The 22,875-nt window shown below is 42.8% G+C and overlaps 1 protein-coding gene across 5 annotated transcripts in view; it reads right to left on the reverse strand.

Moving 5' to 3' along the window:
• Kif13b (kinesin family member 13B) overlaps positions 1–22,875 on the reverse strand; it is a 159,257-nt gene that overhangs the window by 56,069 nt on the left and 80,313 nt on the right. For all 5 annotated transcript variants that reach the window (XM_071610614.1, XM_027926852.3, XM_071610615.1 and 2 more), the window contains 9 exons: positions 18,142–18,272; positions 17,724–17,810; positions 15,897–16,087; positions 15,182–15,392; positions 14,093–14,255; positions 9,543–9,689; positions 8,208–8,357; positions 7,781–7,909; positions 952–1,122 (listed from right to left, as the gene is read on the reverse strand). In XM_071610614.1, coding sequence (XP_071466715.1) covers positions 952–1,122; positions 7,781–7,909; positions 8,208–8,357; positions 9,543–9,689; positions 14,093–14,255; positions 15,182–15,392; positions 15,897–16,087; positions 17,724–17,810; positions 18,142–18,272 — 1,380 coding nt within the window. The remainder of the gene's footprint in view (positions 1–951; positions 1,123–7,780; positions 7,910–8,207; positions 8,358–9,542; positions 9,690–14,092; positions 14,256–15,181; positions 15,393–15,896; positions 16,088–17,723; positions 17,811–18,141; positions 18,273–22,875) is intronic.

Genomic DNA, 22,875 nt, shown 5'->3' on the forward strand with positions numbered 1-22,875 from the left:
CAATTTGGGTGATCCTCCTGCCTCAGCCTGCTGGGTGGCTGGGATTGCAGAAGTGCACCAAGACACCCAGCCCAACCATTTCTCCTTTACAGAATAGTATTTTGCAATAAGGATTTTGCTGTATTAAGAAAGTCATGGAATTTAAACACACTGGGGAAAAAACCTTACTCAAACAAACAAACAAAAAAAAAAAAATGAGGTTGATCAAGTGTGGTATAATAACAAAAAAGACTGATAGACCAGTGCAGGCTCTGCTGGTCACAAGCCCCAGGAAACACGACGATAACTACTGTGGACAAGGTAACTTCTGTGAAAGGTTCCTTCAGCTGAAAAAAGAAGTGCAGCAATGAAATATAACTGGCAAGGACAAAAGGAAAGAATGGCAAAGGGCTCAGCAAAACCTCAGACCCAATGAAGTGATTTCTTGTCTGTTGCCTTAATTTTCACTAGCTTCCTGTTTCTGATTTCTTTTCTTCACTAATGTAACAGAAAACACGGATTCCCTTAGAAGATGAGCATGCGCGCGCGCACACACACACACACACACACACACATATACTTTTTTTTTTTTTTTTTTGGCACAAGTTACCCTTTTTTTAAACCAGGAATCGAACCAAGGGCCACTTAACTACTGAACCACATCCCCAGCCTTTTTTCTATTTTATTTAGAGACAGGGTCTCACTGAGTTGCTTAGGGCGTCACTAAGTTGTTGAGGCTGGCTTTGAATTCGTGATTCCAAGCCACTGGAATTACAGATATGCGCCACTGTGCCTGGCTGTACAAGTTACCCTTTGACTGTGGACAAGTCAAATGCATTGACTTTAATTCTTTACTCCATCCCCATTGTAAGACATTCTGGTCCAAGACATAGATTGGCAAAATTATTCAAAGAAATAAGGATTATTTTTTGATTTTTGGTTACACATGAGTAGACTACAAAATCAACTCACGCTGCAGTGATCAAAGACGACCATGCACTGAGGCTCCTTGCTGACAGGGGAGGAGGAGGTATCCACCTCAGGCACGACTATCACTGGTTCCTGCTGATCCCAGAAGTCGTATTTGCAGAACACGAAGTGGGCCAAGTGCTGTGGCAACCCCGTGGCTTGAAGTATTTTCACCTGAAAGGAAAAGAGGGCTCTGTTGGTGTTTTAACCAGAAGATTCCAGGTGGTACTCTGAGTTAGAGGTATGGGTTCCTGTCCTGACCACATCCTATTCGCTCTGGAGTATTTCTGCATCTGAAATGGTACCCACAACTGTCTTATTTAGTAAGAGGCCTGATATAGGGTGACAAGGACTTGATGATAAAGGTGGGTATACTGAAGTATTTAGAGGCTGATGAGGAGAATTTAAATTCCAGTTTTTTAGAACATAAGAATATAACAGTCATCAATTCAGAAGAAGAAAGTTCTTGAACATCAACAACATTCAGTTATATGAATCTGGCTAACTATGAATATCTCCTAAAAAAAAAAAAAAAAGAGCCAGGTACAATGAATTAAAAAAAAAATCAGTATATGTGCCAATAAGCAATAAATGTTTGAGGAAGGGCAAAATATTTATTCAAAACAATTTTTTTTGGTACTAGGAATTAAACATTCGGGCTCTACCACTGAGGCTGAAGCCCCAGTCCTCTTTTATTTTTTGAGACAGGGTCTCACTAAGTTGCTTAGGGCCTGGCCAAGTTGCTGAGGCTGGCTTTGAACTTCAAATCTTCCTGCCTGCACCTCCTGAGTCGCTGGGATTACATATGGGCACTACCACACCTGTCTTGATATTTTGAAGTATGAAGCATAACAAGGTTCTCAAGTAGAAAGGTTACATGCTACCAAATCATTTTTTGGAGAATTTTAAAGGCACTGAGAATGTGGCGTTAAACCTCTGGGGGGGAACGGAGGGAAGCGCAGAAGGCGACATTTTGCGCTGTAGGTACCAATGCTGACCAGATGCCTTCCCTGCACAGACTTAGTGGGGAGAGGCGCCAGGGCTAAGGGCTGGACTAGAGGACTGCAGAGTTCTGTGATGACGAAGTTGGGTGGAAACGCATGCCTCAGCAAGTTAAATTAGGTTCTGATTTTACAACTGACTGAGCCAGTCTTCACACTATTGAGTAATAATCAGAAACTTTGTTCTTCACCCGATCACTCCCTGCATGTTGTACAATCCCCTCTACCTCTAATAATAAATTTAATGAAAATAAAGTAGAATATATGGCATAAATTCATGTAAGTTCAGCAACCACAAATACAACCTTCACATTTTGGAAGCATTAATAAGGATGGGGAAACCACAGAAAGTGGATCTCCTCCATACCAGGCAGACGGGGTCACATCAAATGGGAACTCCATAGTAATTCATTTTTCCCTGTGATGCTAACGAGTCTGAAAGACAGCAGTTTTCCTCCTAGGCTACAGAAGACTGGCCAGCACAGTTCATATCTCCATACCACCTGAGCAATCAATGTTCTGTAACTTTTTATAATTAAAAAAAAACTATTGTTTTCACCAATTTTTATAAAAACATTTTCTTACCATAATAGTCTTTACAGTGAGGCACAAGATTTTGAGGTTACATAAATCTAAACAAAATCTTTCACTTATTAGCTTGTGTTCGGGTGCAAATTACTTCAATTTTTAGTTCTCTCACAATGGCACTGGCATCAAAACAAACATGAAGACCAATGGTACAGAAGAGAAGACACAGAGACAAATCCACATACATTCAGTTTCTCATATTAGACAAAGGCACCATACATTGGAGAAAAGATGGCCTCTTCAAAAAATGGTGCCAGGAAAACTGGAAATCCATATGTAACACAATGAAATTAGACTCCTATCTCTCACTCTGCACAAAACTCAATTCCAAGTAGATCAAGGACATAAGCATTAAAACAGAGACCCTGCACCTACTAGAAGAAAAAGGAGGCCCAAATCTCTACCTTGTCAGCTTCAGAACCAAATTCCTCAACCAGACTCCTAAAGTGCAAGAAGTAAAATGAAGAATCAATGAATGGGGGCTGGGGCTGTAGCTCAGTGGTAGAGCGGTTGCCTAGCATGTGTGAGGCACTGGGTTCAAGCCTCAGCATCACAAATAAAAGTATTGTGTCCATCTACAACACACACACACACACACACACACACTCACACACACACGGACTATAAATATTAAAGGAACATAAAAAAAAGAATCAATAAACAGGATAATATCAAACTAAGAAGCTTCTTCACAGCAAAGAAAACAATCAAGACCATAAACAGAGAGCCTACAGAAGGGGAGAAAATCTTTGCCACCTGCACCTCAGAGCATTAATCCCCAGGATATATAAAGAACTCAAAAAACTTAACACCAAAAAAATAAATAACCAAATCAATAAATGGGCTAAGGAACTGAACAGACACTTCACGGAAGAAGAAATATAATCAGTCAACAAATATATGAAAAAATGTTCAATATCAACAGCAATTAGAGAAAGGCAAATTAAGACTACACTGAGATTCCATCTCACTCCACTCAGAATGGCAAGTATCAAGAATACAAGTAAGCAATAAATGTTGGTGAGGATATGGGGGAAAAGGTATACTCACACCTTGCTGGTGGGTCTGCAAATTGGTGTAACCACGCTGGAAAGTAGTGTGGAGATTTCCTCAGAAAACTTGGAATGAAACAACCATTTGACCCAGTTATCCCACTCCTTGGTGTATACCCAAAGGACTTAATCAGCATACTATAGTGATGCATCCACATCAATGTTTATAGTAACTCAATTCACAATAGTTAAATTGTGGAACCAATCTAGGTGTCCTTCAACAGATGAATGGATAAAGAAAATATGGTACATATATACAATGGAATATTACTCAGAAATAAAGAGGAATAAAATATCACGCTAAGTGACATAAGCCAATCTCAAAACTCCAAAGGGCAGATGTTATCTCTGATTTGCAAATTCTGCCTCACAACAGGTGGGGTGGGGGGGTGGCTGTTCCCTGATTAGACAGGGGGTGTAGGGGGAAGGGAAGGGAAAGGGGAATGGGAATGGGAAAGACAGTAGAATGAATCGGACATAACTTTCCTATGCTCATATGAGTACATGACCAGTGTAACTCCGCATAATGTATAACCACAAGAATGGGAAGTTACATTCCATGTATGTATGATATGTTGGAATGCAGTCTGCTGTTGTGTATAACTAAAATGAATAAAAAAAATTTAATTAAAAAATACAATATTTAGTTTTCTTAGGCTCAGCTTTCTCCTGGGAGATATGTGAATGTTAACGGCCACCCTACTGTCCCAGGTGACACCACACCAATGAAGGAAAGGAAACGACTGGAAGCAACTGACAAGCTAGTCAATACATACTTCTCTGTGACTGAATTCTGTCTGAAAGCCACGTTTTCCCTATAGAAATTCATCTAAGTTTAAGAATAAGAAATAAGGTGTCATACACTGACCCATCCTCTGCAAGCAACTTCTCAGGATTGAGACTCAGGATCTAGAACATGGGTTGTCTGGGGTTTTATTGGGTTTAAGTTTTTACATACAAAAATGAAAATCACCACAAGGTGTCAGAATACCACAGACTTCAGCTTGCAGCTGTCCAAGACAGAGGGACAAAATGACATCAGCCAGCATCACTGTTGTCTGGGGTTTTTTAATGGACTCAGTATCACTGGAAATGTTAATGTGTGTACATTTTTCATTAAGGAAAATAAGCTCAGACTTCTTCCCTGGGCCAGTGACTCTCGGCTCCCGTGACATTTTAGCTGTCCCGGGGCTGGTCTCATTTTCCCTCCCTCACTTCCTTTACTGTTGAAGTGTATTTGTCCTTGACCTCTCTACACAAAAGGCTACTGCATGCTAGAACCTGGGCTCTAAAAAGAACCTCCCATGACAGGGAGCAGGCTCTCTGCTGGCTACACTGGGATAGGGAACGTACGGGATGCACAGAACATCCATCATACAGAAAGCCACTAAGTCTTCGAGGGTCAGGGCCACACCAACACAGCCAGCTGAGGTGACTGCCACCAGCCAAAGACAGGGACCTTACAGCTTCAGTACAGGTAATGAGTGCAATGGACCAAAACCCAAGTGTGCTTAAGTCCAAGAGACCATGATAACAGTAAGACAGAGAAAATCTCACTGGTAAAGCATCATTATTCTGAAAACCAGTTAAATAAAGGGAGAGAATGGAACACTTACCCTGTCTTCTCTATACAAGCTCCACCTCGGAATGGCAAACTAGCTGGTGGCAGAACCATTCTCTCTTTAGAAGCACTTCAGCTAACAATCAAAACGAAAGACTCACAATAGCCCTCTTTTGTAACTTCTAACAAAATAGTGCATTTAGGTGATGACCATCCATGTCTCTAACACCCCCAAAGAGAAACAACCAGACATAATAATAGCCCCATCCACAAAGAACCTTGACCTCCCTCCCTACCACAGAGCACCTGCACCCCCAGCCACCAGCTTGCACCTGACACATGTGACACATTCAGCAGTGATAGTCATCGAATGCCGGACTGTGAAAAACTCCTGTGCAACAACCCGGTCTCTACAGCAAGTTGCAGGGTGTGTGTGTGTGTGTGTGTGTGTGTGTGTGTGTGTGAAAGAGAGAGAGAGAGAGAACTCTCTCAAGTTATGAATTTGGGATAATGAAGCTATGGCTATGTTGACTTTTGTTGTAAGTACTCACTGTTTTGGGGAGCCACACTAAACTGCTCACAGGTAAAACAGGATATGTGGGGTGCTTACAGGGGGCAGCACAGAAGCAGGTGGGGGTAGGAATGAGAGGAGCCTGGCCTCGGGCAGCTGCTGTCAGCTGGTGATAAAGAGGGTCAACTAGACTATTCCCACTGCTTTCATGGGCTTAATTCCTTCCATTTAAAAAATCTTAAGATATATTGTATTGTACCAGCATTTTTTAAAGCCCCATCATTAAAAAAAGGTTACTGGACGCACTACTTTTTTTTCAGTGAAGATGATAAATTTCCTGGAATGTTGTTTTACTGCAATGGTAAAAGCTCATCTTTCAGAGTTGCACTTTCTAGTCCACCAGCTTGACTGGGCCACACGGAGTCATCAAGCTTGTCTCCACCCCTGAGAATTGCAATACCTCAAGGGACAGATTCTCAGATCAATGCAATAAAGATGAACCTTCTAGCGGATAATGGTGTTTTCCCCTTATTCTGAAGTGGTTGGAGCCACGGAACACGGCAGACCTGCTTAGCATATGCTGCGACCTGCAGAAAGTGGCCCTCCCTGTAACAGCATTAGCTTCTCCTACTTGAGGCAAACATATAACTTACTCCTGAAATTCTAAGAAATGTTTGCTGAGGAAGACCCAGGATGGGGTATGAATTAAGAGTCAGGTCTAGGACTGGGGATATAGCTCATTTGCTAGAGTGCTTGCCTCACACACACAAAGCCCTGGGTTCAATTCCCAGCACCACCACCAAGAAAAAAAAAAAAAAGAGTCAGGTGTAGCTTCTTTCCCTGACCTTTTACTGGCCTCTCTTCATTTTTCCTTTTTCAGTACTGGGGACTGACCCCAGGGTGTACAAGCACAGCATGGCAAAGGGACACTTAGGCACAACCTCAATCCTTTTTTTACTTATTATTTTGAAACAGGATCGTGCTAAGTTGCCGAGGCTAGCCTTGAACCTGAGATCCTCCTGTCTCAGCCCACTTAGTCTCTGGGATTCCAGGTGTGCATGGCCATTCCCAGCTATTGGCTGCTTTGTAAACAGCACAGGCCACTGTGCTGATTTCTTGTCACTGAAAACTTTTTCCCTGGATCCTGCAAAGGTTCTCAACCAATGGTATTGCTGGCCTACTAGAGGGTGTTTTGAGATGTGGGAAAGGACATTCGCAATGCCATGACGAGTAGGGGAGGTGACTCTCCCCAATCTAAGAGGGCAGGAACCGACAACTGTAATGACCAGCTACCCTCTACCTAGCCATTATACTCAGAAACACCAAGAGCACCTGTGGAGACCTTTTAACCCAACACCCCAACTCCTTCAGGTTTAGCCTGTCCCATTTGCCCAGAAATCATCCCCAGACCCTGCTGTCTGAATCACCTTCTCTCCTCTGTGTCTCAGGACTGCTGGTGCCTACTCTATCAAGCCCCTGGATCACACACAACACTGGAGTCTTCTGTACACCAACAAGAAGACCAAGCAGGCCCTAGCTACTGAAAAGCAGGAACCTCTCCCAGCTCATCTTCATGTTGCTGGGATCTGACATGAGGCCTGACCAGTAACACCCAACAAAAGTGTGATGAACAGCACACCAGGGAAGAGCAGGCAGCAGAGGGCTGCGACTAGGGTGTGCAAGCACAGCACGGCAAAGGCACTGGGGGGAGGAAGAGCAAAGGTCATGCAGAGAGGCTGGGAAGGGTGGCTAGGGCTGCAGCTCAGGGACAACACCAGAGCTGGGGTAAACACCTATTTTCAGCAAGAAGCAAAAGCCCCAACAGAGGAGCAAACAGTGGGAGACAAGGGCTTCTCTGCAGAGAGGTGCAGATAAACAAAGACTCCTATGATTTTGGAATTAAGTGGTCCAGAGAAAAGAGGTGACTTGTCCATAGCTCTAGAAATGCTGAACCCATACTTCAGGATCTGTGTCCCAAGAACACCAAACACAACAAAGTTTACTTGGTGACAGATGTTTTCAAAATCCAAAAAAAAGAACACAGATTCATCATCTAAATACCCACAAGCCTCAAAAACAGTCCCGCTTAGACTACTTCCCAAACAAACCTGGGACTTACCATGCACACCAGTCTGCTCTCCTGGGCCTCCTTCTCAAAGGAGCCCTCCGTAGCATCGTCACCTCCTGCGATTCTCTCCCCAATGGCACCACTGATTCGCATCACCTCTACATGCAGCCGACCAGCCACCTAGAGCAATGGGGCAAAGCAGACACTGGCTTCCAGATCCCTGAGAGGCCCTCTCCTCTGCATTAGCCATGCTATCAGGTCAACGGTATCAGAATGCAGAAGGCTCCTTTCTGACAGTAGTTCTGCTCTCAAAGTATCTGGACTAACCACCATAAAGTCTGTGGAAACAAAGTATTTACCACATACATCCATAGCATTTGTCATTACTGATGTTAAAAAAGGCAGCAGCAAGATCCCACTGCCACCCTACTGTTCCCTGCACTGTACTTTGCAGAAACCGAGGCATGAGCAAGCCAACCTCTCCCTTCTGATTGATGATCGGGACAGCGTACTGTAACTTCACATCATAGAACAGGGACTCCAGGAAGACATTGGCCACCCCAATGAGACTGTGATTTTCCTGCTCGTCATAGAATGGGTCAGCACGCTTGAAGTACGATCGGATAACCTAAAAGAGAATTGGAGCACAAAACTTCTCAAAAATCACATAAAATAAATGCATTCAACCTACTGATTTTTGATACTCTTAATTTAAGTCATTAAAGTAAACTTTCATCACTAGTATTCTTTATTGCAAAGTAAGTTCTTGCCAAAGCACAGCACTGTATTATTCTCATACACACATTCCCTCATTCCCACTTAGAATGGAGGTCAGTGTCCTTCACCCACAAAGGACAATTTTCCCAATAGTAGGCCATTACTTTTATCATTTCTTCTCCTTTACATAGAAATCTTCCTGCAAAAATAAATAAACTAAGTATACTGACTACAAAAGAAATGGAGTGCACTAATATTCTCCATTTTTCTGTTATGGAATAGGGTCACCCCATCTCTTATGACTCATTAGACACACTACTACAAATAAGAAGTGACACTCAGAGGGAGCAGATTTTTTTGTATTAATATTGTTATTTTACTTTTCAGTTGAAATAGGAGAGGAACAAAAAAGATTTTTTTAAATGTGAAGCAAAAATGTCATCTAACTATAAAAAGTCGGTTTTACAATATCAATTTTGAAAAATAAACATTTTTACAAAATATGAAGTTAAGGTAGTAAACAACTATATGTAGAAATGGGACCAGCAGTATTGAAGATACATTATATGCATTATTCTATTTTATTATATATTCTATTTTATACACGTACAAGTACATGGCTGAACTCAATGAGAGAACCTGCAAATCAAGCAGCAAGTACCAGCACAGAGGTTTACAGAACCACATCACAATCAAAGCTTCTTCAAAAAAGGTTCCTAATAGTGTAAATACTAAGGTGCTGCTGAATTAAATTTAAAAAACACATTTCATAAGGTTTAGTTTATTGAGAAACAGAAGAAAGCTGATAAGGCCTGGCCTCTGACCTACGGAGAGCCCCAGAGCAGCACAGGGGACAGACACACCCCTGCCAAGAGAAAGCAGAATCCAAAGTGGGAACTCTGTTAGAAATGCAGAGAAGAGCAAGGAGAAGAAAAAGGGGACACCTGAGGGATAGGTTTCTAAAATTCTTAATTAACTAAATAATGTAAAGGATTAAAATAACTTTTGCTATAGAACCAGGACAACCATTTTGGGAACACAAAGGATTTCCCCATGGGCATCCCACTGCAGCCGGGTCCCTTCCCTCGGTGCTTACCGGGGTGTCCTCGTCACACTCTTTCCACTCCTGATAAAGATCCCTCATATCCAGCAGCCTGTTGTCCAGTTTTTCCAAAGACCAAATCTGCTTTCCTTTTCCTCTTCGTCTCACTTGGATTGCAGGCTCACTGAGGAGAGAGCCTCGCTGCAAAGACAGCAGAGGGGGTGTGAAATGCCACCAGGCCACCATGCGGCCAGCGCTGAGTGCCCACACCCACTGGCCAGGTCATCACACCAAGCTGATGGTTACAAAGCCTTTCCAACCAGCTACAGTCAAAACTATAAATTTCAGTATGAACAGGTTTAGGTATAACTTTACATTTAGACTTCTACTGTAATGGGATATAAATTCAAATTGAAAACCCCAAATCCTAGATTATGCTCAATGGGAAGCTGAAATAAGAATGCTTTGTTCAGGGGCTGGGGTTGTGGCTCAGTGGCAGAGCACTTAACACTAGCACGTGTGAGGCACTGGCTTTGATCTTCAGCACCACATAAAGTCAAATAAATAAAATAAAGGTATTGTGTCCATCTACAACTAAAAATATTTTATTCAGAATGTTTTTATTCAGACTGTCATATGACCATAGATCATCAACGGGGAGAAAGAGTCACACATACAGGAGGGCAAAGGGAAGTCTGCTGAGATGCATGGTAAAGAAGTGTTTTTATACTTTCAGAAGTGTGAACTTTCAGTTTTTTTGAATGGGTAGGATCTTAATGCTAAAAAAAGTAAATTCTTAGAAAAGTTACTATAAACTGCTTAAAAGATTAAACTATGAAAATTGTCCCATTTGGAAGCAATAAATGATACTAGATTCCGAATATACAGTTTGAATTTATTATTAAATTAGTAGAGAACTAGACAGTTGGTGGTTGCACAACACTGTGAATGTACTAAATGCCTGTGAATTACTTACTTTAGAATAGCAATGTGGTGTTATGTAAATTTTGCTAGAAAAACAGTATTTGATGAAGTATTTCCAGCTTATAAAAGCAATCTGTGTTTTTCTCAGTACCTCACACATACTAGGCAGGGGCTCAACCATTGTGTTATATCTCCAGGCCATTCTTCTTCTAAATTTTTTATTAGTACATTACAATTATCATAATAGTGAGATTCATTATTCCAGACCTTTTTATTTTGAGACAGGGTCTCACGAAGTTGTCCAGGCTGGCCTCAAACTTGTGATCCTCCTGCCTCAGCTTCCTGAGTAGGTGGGATTACAGGCACAACCTACCAAACTTGGGTAATGATGTGGTTTTCGGTTGTTGTATTTGTGGTGCTAGGGATTGAACCCTGGGCCTCAAGCAGGTCAGGCAAGCACTCTACCACTGAGCCACATCTACAACTAAGCAATGAGGTTTTTTTAAAAAAAAATATTTTTTTTTAGTTGTTGATGGACTTTTATTTTATTTATTTATATGCAGTGCTGAGACTTGAACCCAGTGCCTCACACATGCTAGGCAAGCATTGTGTCACTAAGCCACAATCCCAGCCACAGGAATGTGTTTTTAATGTAGAAAAACTTTTAGAACATTTTAAAACCACAAAGTAGAAAATAAAAACATCCTTCTACATCTCCCCCAAACGATGTATCTATCCATCATCTATCAATTTAAATGTACTGGCTTAATTTATTAACTACTCTGATATGTCTACTTAGAACTTAAGTGAACCATGAAATACAATAATGTTTCATTAACATCTTGCATATGATCATTTCCAAAGAAATAAAATTTGCATAATGAAATAAAGATTTGATAATTCTTCTTTTTGGCAGTGCTGAGGATCAAATTCAGGGCTGGGTGCATGCTAGACAAGCATTTTGTCACTGAATTCAAAACACAGCTGGAGATTTAATAATTCTTAAAGTTGAAAATTCATGTGCTTTAGGCCCTTCCACCTCATCTTCAGCCAGCTAGTGAAAAAAACAAAAATCCCATTAGTGATCTGTGGCTACTGACTTTCCAGGGGCAGAATGCTGGGCCTGGGACTAAATGTCCAGGAATCTACCTACATCATGAACAAATAGCTGCTACCGCACCTCCGTCAGCAATGCATAGCCCCAGGGAGCACACGGTGGATGGGAGGAGAGAGACCAGAGGGGACATGAGGCACGAGGGGCTGACCTGGCTGCCCCAAAGCAGTAGAGCTCCTTCCAAATAAAGCTCAAAAATAGGATACAGAGAAAAGCGCTATCATTGTGCTTACGGGTAAAATGTTCAGTTCTCAGACACCACAGGGTGAGAGAAGATTTTATATTGCTCCATCTTCTAGAAAAAGTTAAGCCCTATAACTTCTGCCCATGATTGGCCTCCTCTTTTGACTATGTCTTTGAGTCCCACTGTACTCAGATTTTGCCCTACAACTAAGAAGCAGAATGAAGTTTAGGTAAAATCTTTCCAACTGCACACAGAGTATCCATCAAGAGACAAGGATCTACACAGTAATGATCAGGTTTGCGGTACCTTTATTACTCAAAAGATTGAGTCGTATTTGCTAAACATCGACTGTGCAAAATGGTGAGCTTGATTCTGAGAGATCATAGGGAAACAGCAGCTATCCCTGCTGTCAAATTCCCACAGAACATGGAAACAAACTGATGGAGATGTGTGTTAGGTAGTGCAGGAGAAAGAGACCACGCAGACTCAGCAGAAGTACGTATGAAGAGAAAAGTCCTTCCAATCCATTAAGATTCACACACACACAATCAGAGCTAGAGAAGGTTCAGGAGGAGGAGCACGGGGTGGGGGGATGAGGATGACAATGAGTATAGGTCAGAATAGGATATTTGAGTAGGACTCTCCCACAAAATACTATTAAACTCATTATTTACTCAAAAAAGAGATTGGTTGTCTTAAATATATATAGGAAACAACTAATGAATAGCTTTATAGAGCAATCTATTAGCAAATAAAGACAACATGATATACATAAAGTGAATACCTGACTTGGGAAGGGCCATGGAGTGGTAATAAAGAAAAAAGGTACTGTGGGAGGATTGATAATAACAGAGTTCTCAGAAATAATTTAAATATATTTGACCATTTGATTCAGCTATCCCACTCCTCGGTTTATTTAAAATCAGCATACTACAGTGACGCAGCCACATCAATGCTCACAGCAGCTCAATTCACAATAGCTAAACTATGGAACTAACCTAGATATCCTTCAGTGGAGAAATGGATAAAGAAAATGTGGTTCATATATACAATGGAATATTACTCAGCCTTAAAGAATGAAATTATGACATTTGCAGGTATATAGATGGAACTAGAATATCATGCTAACTGAAATAAGCCAATCCTAAAAAACCAAAGGCCAAATGTTTTCTCTGAACAGCAGATGCTGATCCATAGTGGGGAGGCAGGTAGGGGAAAATGAAGGAGCTTTGGATTGTGCAGAGGGGTGTGAGGGAAAGAGTGGGGCTATGGGGATGAGGAGGACAGTAGAATGAGACCAACGTTATTATCCTATACACATGAAGATTACACTAGTGGAATGACCCTGAGCCATGTACAGCCAGAGGAATGAAAAGCTGTGCTCCATTTGTGTACAATGTGTCAAAGTATACTCTACTGTTATATATAACTAATTGGAACAAATTAAAAAATAAGAAATAAAAAAGGACTAGGACTGTAGCTCAATGGTACAGCACCCCTAAGATCAATCCCTAGTACAAAAAAAGGAGCATTACTCATCTTCAAAATTAAAAATAAGACACTTTTCTCATTTAAGAGTTAGTTATAGGGTCAATACAGGTGTATTTTTCCTTCTGTTAATACTCCTGTCTTCAACACTCAGCATAAATAAAACATGTTCATATTAAAAAAACATGAGCACATTGCTAAGAAAAAAATGTGAACGACTTTGAGATGGACTCCCCCCTGCCAAAAAGAAAAGAAAAGATCGCTGAGTGTCTTATCTAGCCTCTAGCATATCCTACTTGTCTGTCTCTTTTCTTCAGCCATTTACAATTTAGGAAGTTATAGAAAACATATAGTGATGTAAATGATTGATTGCTGTCCAAAGAAATGCATGTTATCTCACAGGATACAGCTCACAACGGCTCTGTGAATCCTGACTTTCCTTGGGTCTGTGTGTAAATGTATCTCACAATCCTAATTTACACGTGGAGGAACAGATGAGAAGTTATATTCCTGAATTAATGAGTTAAATAAAATATTTGACACGTTTGAATAAATAAATATGTGTACATATATTTGAAATAAGGGAGTGAAATATACTGTGAGGAGGTAGAGAGTATACTCCTAATGGATAAATATACACATGTACATATTTTTTAATGTAAATGTGTGTGTATATACGCACATACACACACGCATCCATACGTATACACATGTGTGTACATGTGTGCACATGCAAGCATGCACACAAAGGCAAAATGAAGTGAATTCTACTCAAGGGAGAAGAACTGAAGGGCCTCCGTAGGTGGGTCTGGAAAGCAGCGGGGCACAAAGCCACCAGCGCCGTGCCCAGCAACTCACACGATGACATCTATCTTTGCTGAGGAAGGGCCTCACCTTCCTGTTGGCATCCAGGCTGGAGGCAGGAATCTGCAGGGTCACTTTGTATTCGGTTCTTTTATCCAGCTCCTCTGCGATGTAACTAGCTTCTCTCACCAACAGATTGGCCTTAACGATCTGCTCCCTCAGTCTCATCAGGCTGTTGTTCAACGTTGCTTCTCTTTATGAGAAACAAAGAGGAAAGGCCAAGGTGAGTAGGAGCTAACAAATACCCAAAGCAGACCTCAGAACATCAGAGTATGCTGATGGCCAGTGCAAGCCGAGCTTTACGACAGTCCTGCACACAAGGACTCTACTGCTGACACTCCCATGCACGCACTTCTATCTGGGCTGCACTGCCGGCAGGTGGCACACCTGTGCAGCAGGCTGACCCCAGAACAGGGCAGCGCTTCACAACTGTGGACAGGAATCATCCAGGGATCTTGAGAAACTCAAGAATGACTCGACTTCTACCCAGCAGGCCTGAGTGGGGCAGGAGGGTCTGCATTTCTATCACTCTCAGCTGATAGGGATGCCGCAGGCCCAAAGACCAGACTTGGATGAGCAGGTTAGTGATGTCCGATGCAGCCACGAGTAGGGCATTTCAGTGAGATGCTAGTTAGCTGCACAGAGGTCAAACTGCAATCTGCACCTCAGTGGCACCATGCTTCACCTACCTGAGCTCATCAGTCCAGACAATTTTCTTTTTTTCCTTTTTTTAAAAAACACCTACCCAAGCTTCAGAACCTAAAGCATGATACAACGATAAAGGATACTTTTTTATTCAAATCCAAAAGCCGTACAAACTGAAAACCAGACAGCACCTAACAAGGGCAGGGGTTTTTTGTTTGTTTGTTTGTTTTTTAGTTGTCGATAGTCCTTTATTTATTTCACATGGTGCTGAGAATGGAACCCAGTGCCTCACACATGCCAGGCACGTGCGCTACCACTGAGCCATAGCCCCAGCCCAACAAGGGCAGCGTTAAAGAAAGAAATACAAATTGGAGACTTCCATGTTTTCCAAAAATGGAAAATAACGTGAAGTGGTTCTTGGCTGTGGCTCACACTGTCTTGCAGCGTGCCAAGTTCACTGAAGCCAGGGCCTACCTCTCCTCCGCCCACTGCCTCAGGCGCTGCTGGGCGCTGGGCGGGTGGAACGACAGCCGGTCTCCTGTGCGGCAGCCCTGCTTCTCAGGGGACAGCCTTCTTCGGAGCTGCTCCAGCTCGTGTTCGTACATGAGCCTCTGCCGTTCTAGCGCGGAGCGTTTCTCTTCTGCGTGCTGCTGTTCCAGGCTGCTCAATAGCGACTGCATGGGATCTAAACGTGTTTTCGTAAAAAAAGAGGATGAACAAAAGGACAATGCACTTCAAATGTCACCCCGCTGTGTTATACTGTTGTTGGCCAAACCAGTAGCACCGAACACCCCTGAAGACAGTTTGGAATAGACTCAGCTTTCTGTACTTCCAGCTCCTGTTGTCCTCTCCTCTCCCATACTATGCTCCGTGTGACACAAGCAAGTCTCCTGTGTGCCCTATCATCGCCCATGACACAGAGAGTGCTCCAGAAACATGACACCAGTAGCCTTACACCTGAGAATTTTCACCAGTGGGAACAAAGTGTGCAGTGACTTGCCGGCATATCCAGATACACTGAGGGTTTCATAGACACAGTAAGTTGTTATAGTCAAAGGCACAAAAGAGTCGAGTTCAGAGACCAGTAACACAGACTTTCCCTTCTGCCAAAACATGAAAAGCCCTCAACTGTAAATACTTTTAAGACTGTCAACCCTAGAAGATTCCAGAAGACAGGCAGACCACTCACCATTACTGCCCAGGGCCTTCATGGTCACCTCCATCTGTGCATACTCAAAATTGAAGCTGATCTCACTGGACACCTCACTAGAGGAGTCCCCATCCACGTCCAGCTGCTCAGAACTGTTATCGTTCCGCAGGGAGGCGTCCTGCTCCTCTTCCTCTCGTTCTGCTTTCTTTTTCTTTTTAGGCAAACTGAGTCTTGGGATTAAAATAAAAGAATATCATTTTTAAAGTCAAGATAGGCATTTATGGGCTGGGGCTGCAGCCCCAGAGCACTTGCCTAGCAAGCGTGAGGCACTGGGTTTGATCCTCAGCACCACATAAAAAAATAAACAAATAAAATAAAGGAATTCTGACCATCTAGAACTACAAAAAAAAAAAAAAAGAAAGAAAGAAAACAAAAGATAGGCATTTAGTCATTCCATTCCTTAAAACTGGCATCTGCCAGATGCCAAAGGAATGCCATGTAAATACAAGGAAACTGCTGTGTTCAGGAGCTTTCCATTCTGTGTGTGCAAATAATTATAACAGAGAGTGTGACATGGGCACACGACTGTTACCAGCCAGGTGGAGAAGAAAAGCCAGACCCCCTTCAGAGCAGAGAAGTTAAGGAAGGAAGGATGGAGCAGGAGATCGTCCGCCACACCCCAGAGGAGAAGCAGAAAGCAGGACGAGGGCAGTGTGGGAAGACGTGAGCCAGGTGCTGGCAGGCTCTGAGAATGCGTGAGCCACCACAGGACACACGAGCTCCACGAAGCACAGGTGAGGGAGAGCGCTGGGAAGAGCAACCTAGCCCAGACCAGGAAGGGTCTGGAAGACTAAGCCAAGCAATTTATACTTGCTTTAATTTGGGAAGAAAAAACATGAAAATTTTTTTCTACAACATTTGTATCCATCTACTCTTTCCTCAAACATCAAAATACTAATGGGCCTACAAGCAAGGGCCTCTACTAGCCGTATGAAACGTCACTGGCCAGGGGCAGGACGAGGGGAGACCCACATGTTAATGCACACGCTTGTCTGGGAAACTGTGTGCAGGCCCAGGAAAGCCTTTCCTCTCGCTGCCCTCCAGCACCCAGCAAATTCCAGCAAAGGGGACAAGGATTGCCAGGGCCTGACAGGAGGACTACTGGGGCTCGCAAGGTCCCCTTCACCCTCCCTTCCTCCTGGAGCAAGCGAGCTGCTCTCAAGGCTGCAGGGCACAGGCATCTTTAGAGGGCAGGAAAGCGCCAACCCAAGGGTGGGCTTCAGCAGTGGCACTTCTGAGAGGCTTGCCCAACACTAACGACCATGTCCCTTCAGATTTCTTGTTCTAACAGAGAAATAAATCATCTGTTTAAGCAGTGACTGTTAAGTGTGCTGTTACCAACAGCTAAAAGCTCTCCCAAGGGAATGCCATCCTGATGCTATGGATAAGGCCACCACCACAAGTTTTCAGAAAAAAAAAAAATCACATGTATCTTATACATACAAAACTACATCTGTGTGAATACACACACAAAGATAAACATGTCAGAAAAACAATTAATGAATTCTTATACCAGATGGCAAAACAATCATCTTTCAATGGGAAATAAAAGGAAAAAAATATATAAGTAAACTCAGCATTTTTCCTGAGTGTACATCATATATCCTTAGAGTTCAGACACTTATGCAGTGAACAAACACATAAAACATACATATACTATATTTACACATATACATATACCTGCAGACACAAAGATTATACATATGATTTTTATAAATTAAAGTTGACTTTCCAATATGTATGCTTCTACTCCAGAGCATCATCTTCAGTAACCTACCCCTTGAAGGGCCATGAGCAATGTCATACCTGAAGAAATGGTTGTTCCCCCATAATATCCTGTCTCCATGGTGCAGCTGTATTGGATTGAAGACAGAGGACCCGTTTACAAATGTTCTGTGTGGGGAAAAGGTCAACCATGAGTAATGATTACCCCATCCTCTGCTTCGTTTTCCAGTACTACAACAGTCTAGTTACTAGGGAAAACAAAATGATTAATTCCCCAAAATAAAACCTGTCCTTGGTGAATCTAAGTATTTGCATTTACTTCACTGGATTATATAAAATGCTTACTGGTACTAAGTATAATACATTATTATTCACCATTTTTCAAAGTTCTAAATGTCATTTGGCAAAGTAATGACAAATGTCCCTTACTGCCCACCACTAGTGTATATTCTTCCCTTTAAAAATCACTGTGATGTTAACACTCATTCGAGTACGTTACCTAGTGTTCTTGTGAGGAGTGAGCACAACCTGGCCTTCTGACGTGATGTCTATGATGCAGTGTTCAGGAAGAATCCCCATTCCACACAGCTGGATGTCCTGGGAATCTGCTGACCCTATCAATGTATGTTCCTTAAAAAATCAAAATTTACTCATCAATACTGTATTCTTGCATGTACATAAACTAAAATCACCTGCATTGAAGTCCTCTTTGATCTATTACCTTAGATAATAAGATTTTCAAAGCAAATAGAGCAGAAATTTACTCTGAAATTCCTTTTTTTTGTGTGTGTGTGAGGAAGGGTAACAGGGATTGAACCTACTCAACCACTGAGCCAAATCCCCAATCCTTTTTTATATTTTATTTAGAGACAGGTCTCACTGAGTTGCTTAGGGTGTTGCTTTGTTGCTGAGGCTGGCTTTGAACTCATGATCCTCCTGCTCAGCCTCCTGAGTAGCTGCGATTACAGGCATATGCTACCATGCCCAGCTCTCTGATTTTTTTTTTTTTTTTTTTGGTACCAGGGGTTGAACCCCAGCTCTCAGTCACTAAGCCACCTACCCTGCCCTATTTTATATTACATTTAGAGACAGGGTCTCACTGAGTTGGTCTCACTGAAATCCCCCTGCCTCAGCCTCCGTAGCTACTCAGTAAAATTCTTCTTACAAGTTTCTTTATAAGAAATAACACACTCAGCTGAGTAATACTTTTTAAACTTAAAATTATAACTTTAAGGCTAGAGTTGTAGCTCAGTGATAAAGCTCTTGCCTAGCACGTGTGAGACACTGGGTTCTATCCTCAGCACCACATAAAAATCAATAAAGGCATTGTGTCCATCTACAACTAAAACTATAACTTTATATCCATATTCCTAACATATTCATATTTTTCATCACAGTCTGAACTCTAATACTCTCAGATCATAAGCCATGTGTCACAGATGTACCAAAAGCAGGGTGTGGAAGCCAGGCACGGTGTGTACGCCTGTGATCCCAATAGCCTGGGAGGCTGATGCAGGAGGAGCCAAGTTCAAAGCCAGCCTCAGTAACTTAGTGAGACCCTAAGCAACTTAGTGAGACCCTGTCTCAAAATACAAAATGAAAAGGGCTGGGTGTGTGGCTCATTGGTTAAGTGACACAGGTTCAATCCCTGCCCATGCTCCCCCGCAAAGAGCAAAACCATGTGTAGAAACCACAGTTCCTCAAGCTAGACATCACTTGCCTGGTCTTAATCAAAATAAACCAACTACAAAGACAAAAGCTATTCAAATATGAGAGTACAAAAAGACTAAAATTATTCTATGAGTTTCATGGTCTCCTCAAACCTCATAAACAAGATCTTACAGATAAGTTCTTACCTGGGGCCCCAATGACTCTACCCCCACTTTTTGGAAGGTGACTCACCTAATCTGAATGGAGAAAAACGGCCTCTAAAAACTGAGCCTCTTCTTATGCACAACTGTTGACTGCTCGTATGTGATTAAGGTTTGATGGGAACTGGGCTGTGTTCCCAGGCCCCTGTCTACACACCTGAACCAGGGGTCAGATATGAAATGTATGAGGCTTTCTGGGGCACATGCCACCACTCAACTCTGCCCTTGTCATGCAGAAGCAAACAAAACAGAAATAAATAGATGGGAACGTGTCCCAATAAAATGTCACTTAAGAACACTGAATTTTGAATTTCACATAACTTTCTTTTTTTATAGTTTAACATTTTCTTTTTTTTAATATATATGTATTTTTTTAGTTGTTGATAGACCTTTATTTATTTATAGGCGGTGCTGAGAAGCGAATCCAGTGCCTCACACATGCCAGGCAAGTGCGCTACAGCTGAACCACAGCCCCAGTCCCTTTCACAAAACTTTCACATGTCCAAAATATTACTGTTCAACCATTTAAAAATGTAAAGACTATTCTTAGTTCTTGAGCCATACAAAACCAGAAAGGGCACTAGATGTGACCTGTGGGAAGCGGTCAGTTGACTTGTGACTCAGGACCCATCCCCACCCATGGCTTTAAATACTGCCAAGTGTAAGCTAAGTCTCTATCACCAACCAGAACACAGACTTCAGGTCCACCTTCTCCCACCTCCACCATCAGCATTTGCCTACTTAGCCTACTCAACGCAACTGGGATGTCTGAATACACTGAAAAGTCAGCAAAGCCAAAGAACTTGCTCCCCTCCTCCTGACCCAAGGAAAGTCCATTCCCCTCCCCAATACTAATGGCAATACCAACACCCAGACCATCAACCAAAAAGCTCAGATACTACGGAATCCTCCCTCTTTCCCTTACCAGCCCACCAGTGTCAATCGGGAAATCCTTAGATTTGACCTCAAAACACCAAAACTCAGCTTATTTTTCTCACCTCCACAACCACACCCTAGTCTCAGACTCCCTGGGGCAGAGACCAGCCTCCTGCTCCCCACGGTATTCCACACACTTAACGCAGGCCTGGCACAGTTAGACATTACACAAACATGGAAAACAAATGAACACCCCCACATTCCTTAGGTCCAAAGGCAGCGATCCTCTCCTCCTCTAGCAGGTCACCCTTCAACGTAAACACCCTGCTCCCCCTCTTTTGGGACTTCAGCCTCACAAAATGCTCTTCCTCTGCAGGATTTTCCCAGCTATCTATGGTGCCCATCAGAGCCCCCAGGGAGTGCAGAGGACATCCCAGCACCTCTCCCTCCTCACATCAGCTGGGGCTTCCAGGCCAGTCCCACAACTGCAAGGACTCTCCAAGGCAGGCTGAAGAACGGACCGCACTGCCTCCCTCCCTGCTCTGCGTGCCCCACGACTGTCATCACCACCAGCAAGGTGATGTTAAAGGAAAAGCAGGGGCCAGCAAGAAGCATCCAAGACTACCCACAGAAGGAAGAAACATCCCTGAGCCAGTTCTACATAGATTCCCTCCCCTCCCATGAATGAGCCTAGTGCCGAATCCTAGCTGTGCCCTAGAGGTCCTTCCTGTCCTCAGGAGTGGGGTGGGAATGGAGAAAGCCTCGTGATGGCCACTAGACAGGTGGAACCAAAACTCCACTCTCAGGTTCCTCCCACCCCTACTCTGGCTCTGCTGCTCTGCCTGCAATACTCCTCCCTCCCTCTCCATACAGAGCATCTCCCACACCTACCTCTCCCTCTTCTTCCACTGAAGGGTTTCCCTTTTACCAAACCCTGATTGCACCTAAGACTCAGTAGGTACTGAGACTTGCTACTTCCCCTTATTTGGAGAACAACCTATGGAGGACTTGTACACCAGTACAACCAGCATCGTACACAACATGCACTGGGTGCCAAACAAAAAGTGCGTATTACCAGGAGCAGAAGACATGAACTCCAACAGGCAAAGATCTAATCCAAGTTCCAGAAGAAAAATTTCCTTTTATCAACAATTATACTGAGCACCCAACATGAGCTGGGCACTGAACCACTTAGGCATATAAAAAATAGATAAACTCCTAATTACAGACCTTACGTTAGGAATGACAACTTAGATGTCTCATGTGAGGTTAAAAATCTCTTGTGATGTAGCTGATGATACCCTGGAATCTCAAATACTGAATTCAAAAAGCTCAATTCTGCCAAAGCCACACTGTTTGACGTTAACTAAGTCTATAAGCTCCTCATATTGTGCCTCATATTTTGCAATGCAGCAAAAAATAATGAGGAAAAGGAGGCTCCAGGAGGCTCTTGAGGAGCTCCTACAGCTGGGGGTGCTGGGGAGCAAGAGGAGACGAAGTCTGTGGGAGCAGGAGAGTGTGTGTGACTCCATGTGCAGAGCACACAGGTGAGGCTGTGCTGAGAAGAGTGAGACCACCAAATCCTAGAGTTAGGAAGAACTTGAGATGTTTTAATCCAGCGCCTCCACTTATAGCTGGGTGGCTAAAGTCATCACCTCTGAAGTCAAAGGCCTAGCACTGGAACAGGCTGAGAAGTTAAAGGCAAAGAAAGAAAAAACACTCAGTCTCCAAATTCCTCCAGCCCACATCCCGGTGTCACTTTCCTACAGTGAAAACTGTTCTTGGCTGAGTTACCCTTTTGAATGTGCTTTGTCATGAGTATGTCTTGTCTTGGGACTGGCTTGGCAGCCAACACAGTATCGCTGCTTCTGACCACCCAAACAGCTGACCACAGTCTGAAACCCAGTGGAACACCTCCGTGCAGACAATCAGAGATGCCAGCTCCTCCCCACAAACCTCTCTTCAAACACTTTCTTTGTTTAACTTTTTAGTTAAAGAACAGATATGAATCAGGGGTTTCTTAGGATGTGCATCTGCATGTTCCAATTTTAACTCTATCACACCAGAAAGGAAAAGAATTCTTAGTTCTGAGGAGCAAAAATGGCTGCCTATTGTAAGTCCCACCCTAACACAGCATCTCCCCTAAAACATGTGGTTATCTGTGGCTGATGCTCCAACTGAAAATGCTGCCAACGTCATTCCAAAGCACGATTAGGGAACATCATTTGTTATTGCTTCTGGGAATCAAATCCAGGGACACTTTATCACTGAACTACATCCCTAGCACTTTGTTTTGTTTTGTTTTTTTAATATTTTTAAAGGGGCTGAGGTTGTGGCTCAGTGGTAGAGCACTTGCCTTGCACTTGCGAGGCCCTGGGTTCGATCCTAAGCACCACATAAAAATAAATAAAATAAAGGTACTGTGTACAACTAATAAATTTTAAAAATATTTTTAAAATTTTGTTTGTTTTCAATGGATCTTCTAT

Source organism: Marmota flaviventris, chromosome 3 (assembly GCF_047511675.1).
Source record: "Marmota flaviventris isolate mMarFla1 chromosome 3, mMarFla1.hap1, whole genome shotgun sequence".
In the NCBI taxonomy this organism is placed as follows: domain Eukaryota; kingdom Metazoa; phylum Chordata; class Mammalia; order Rodentia; family Sciuridae; genus Marmota; species Marmota flaviventris.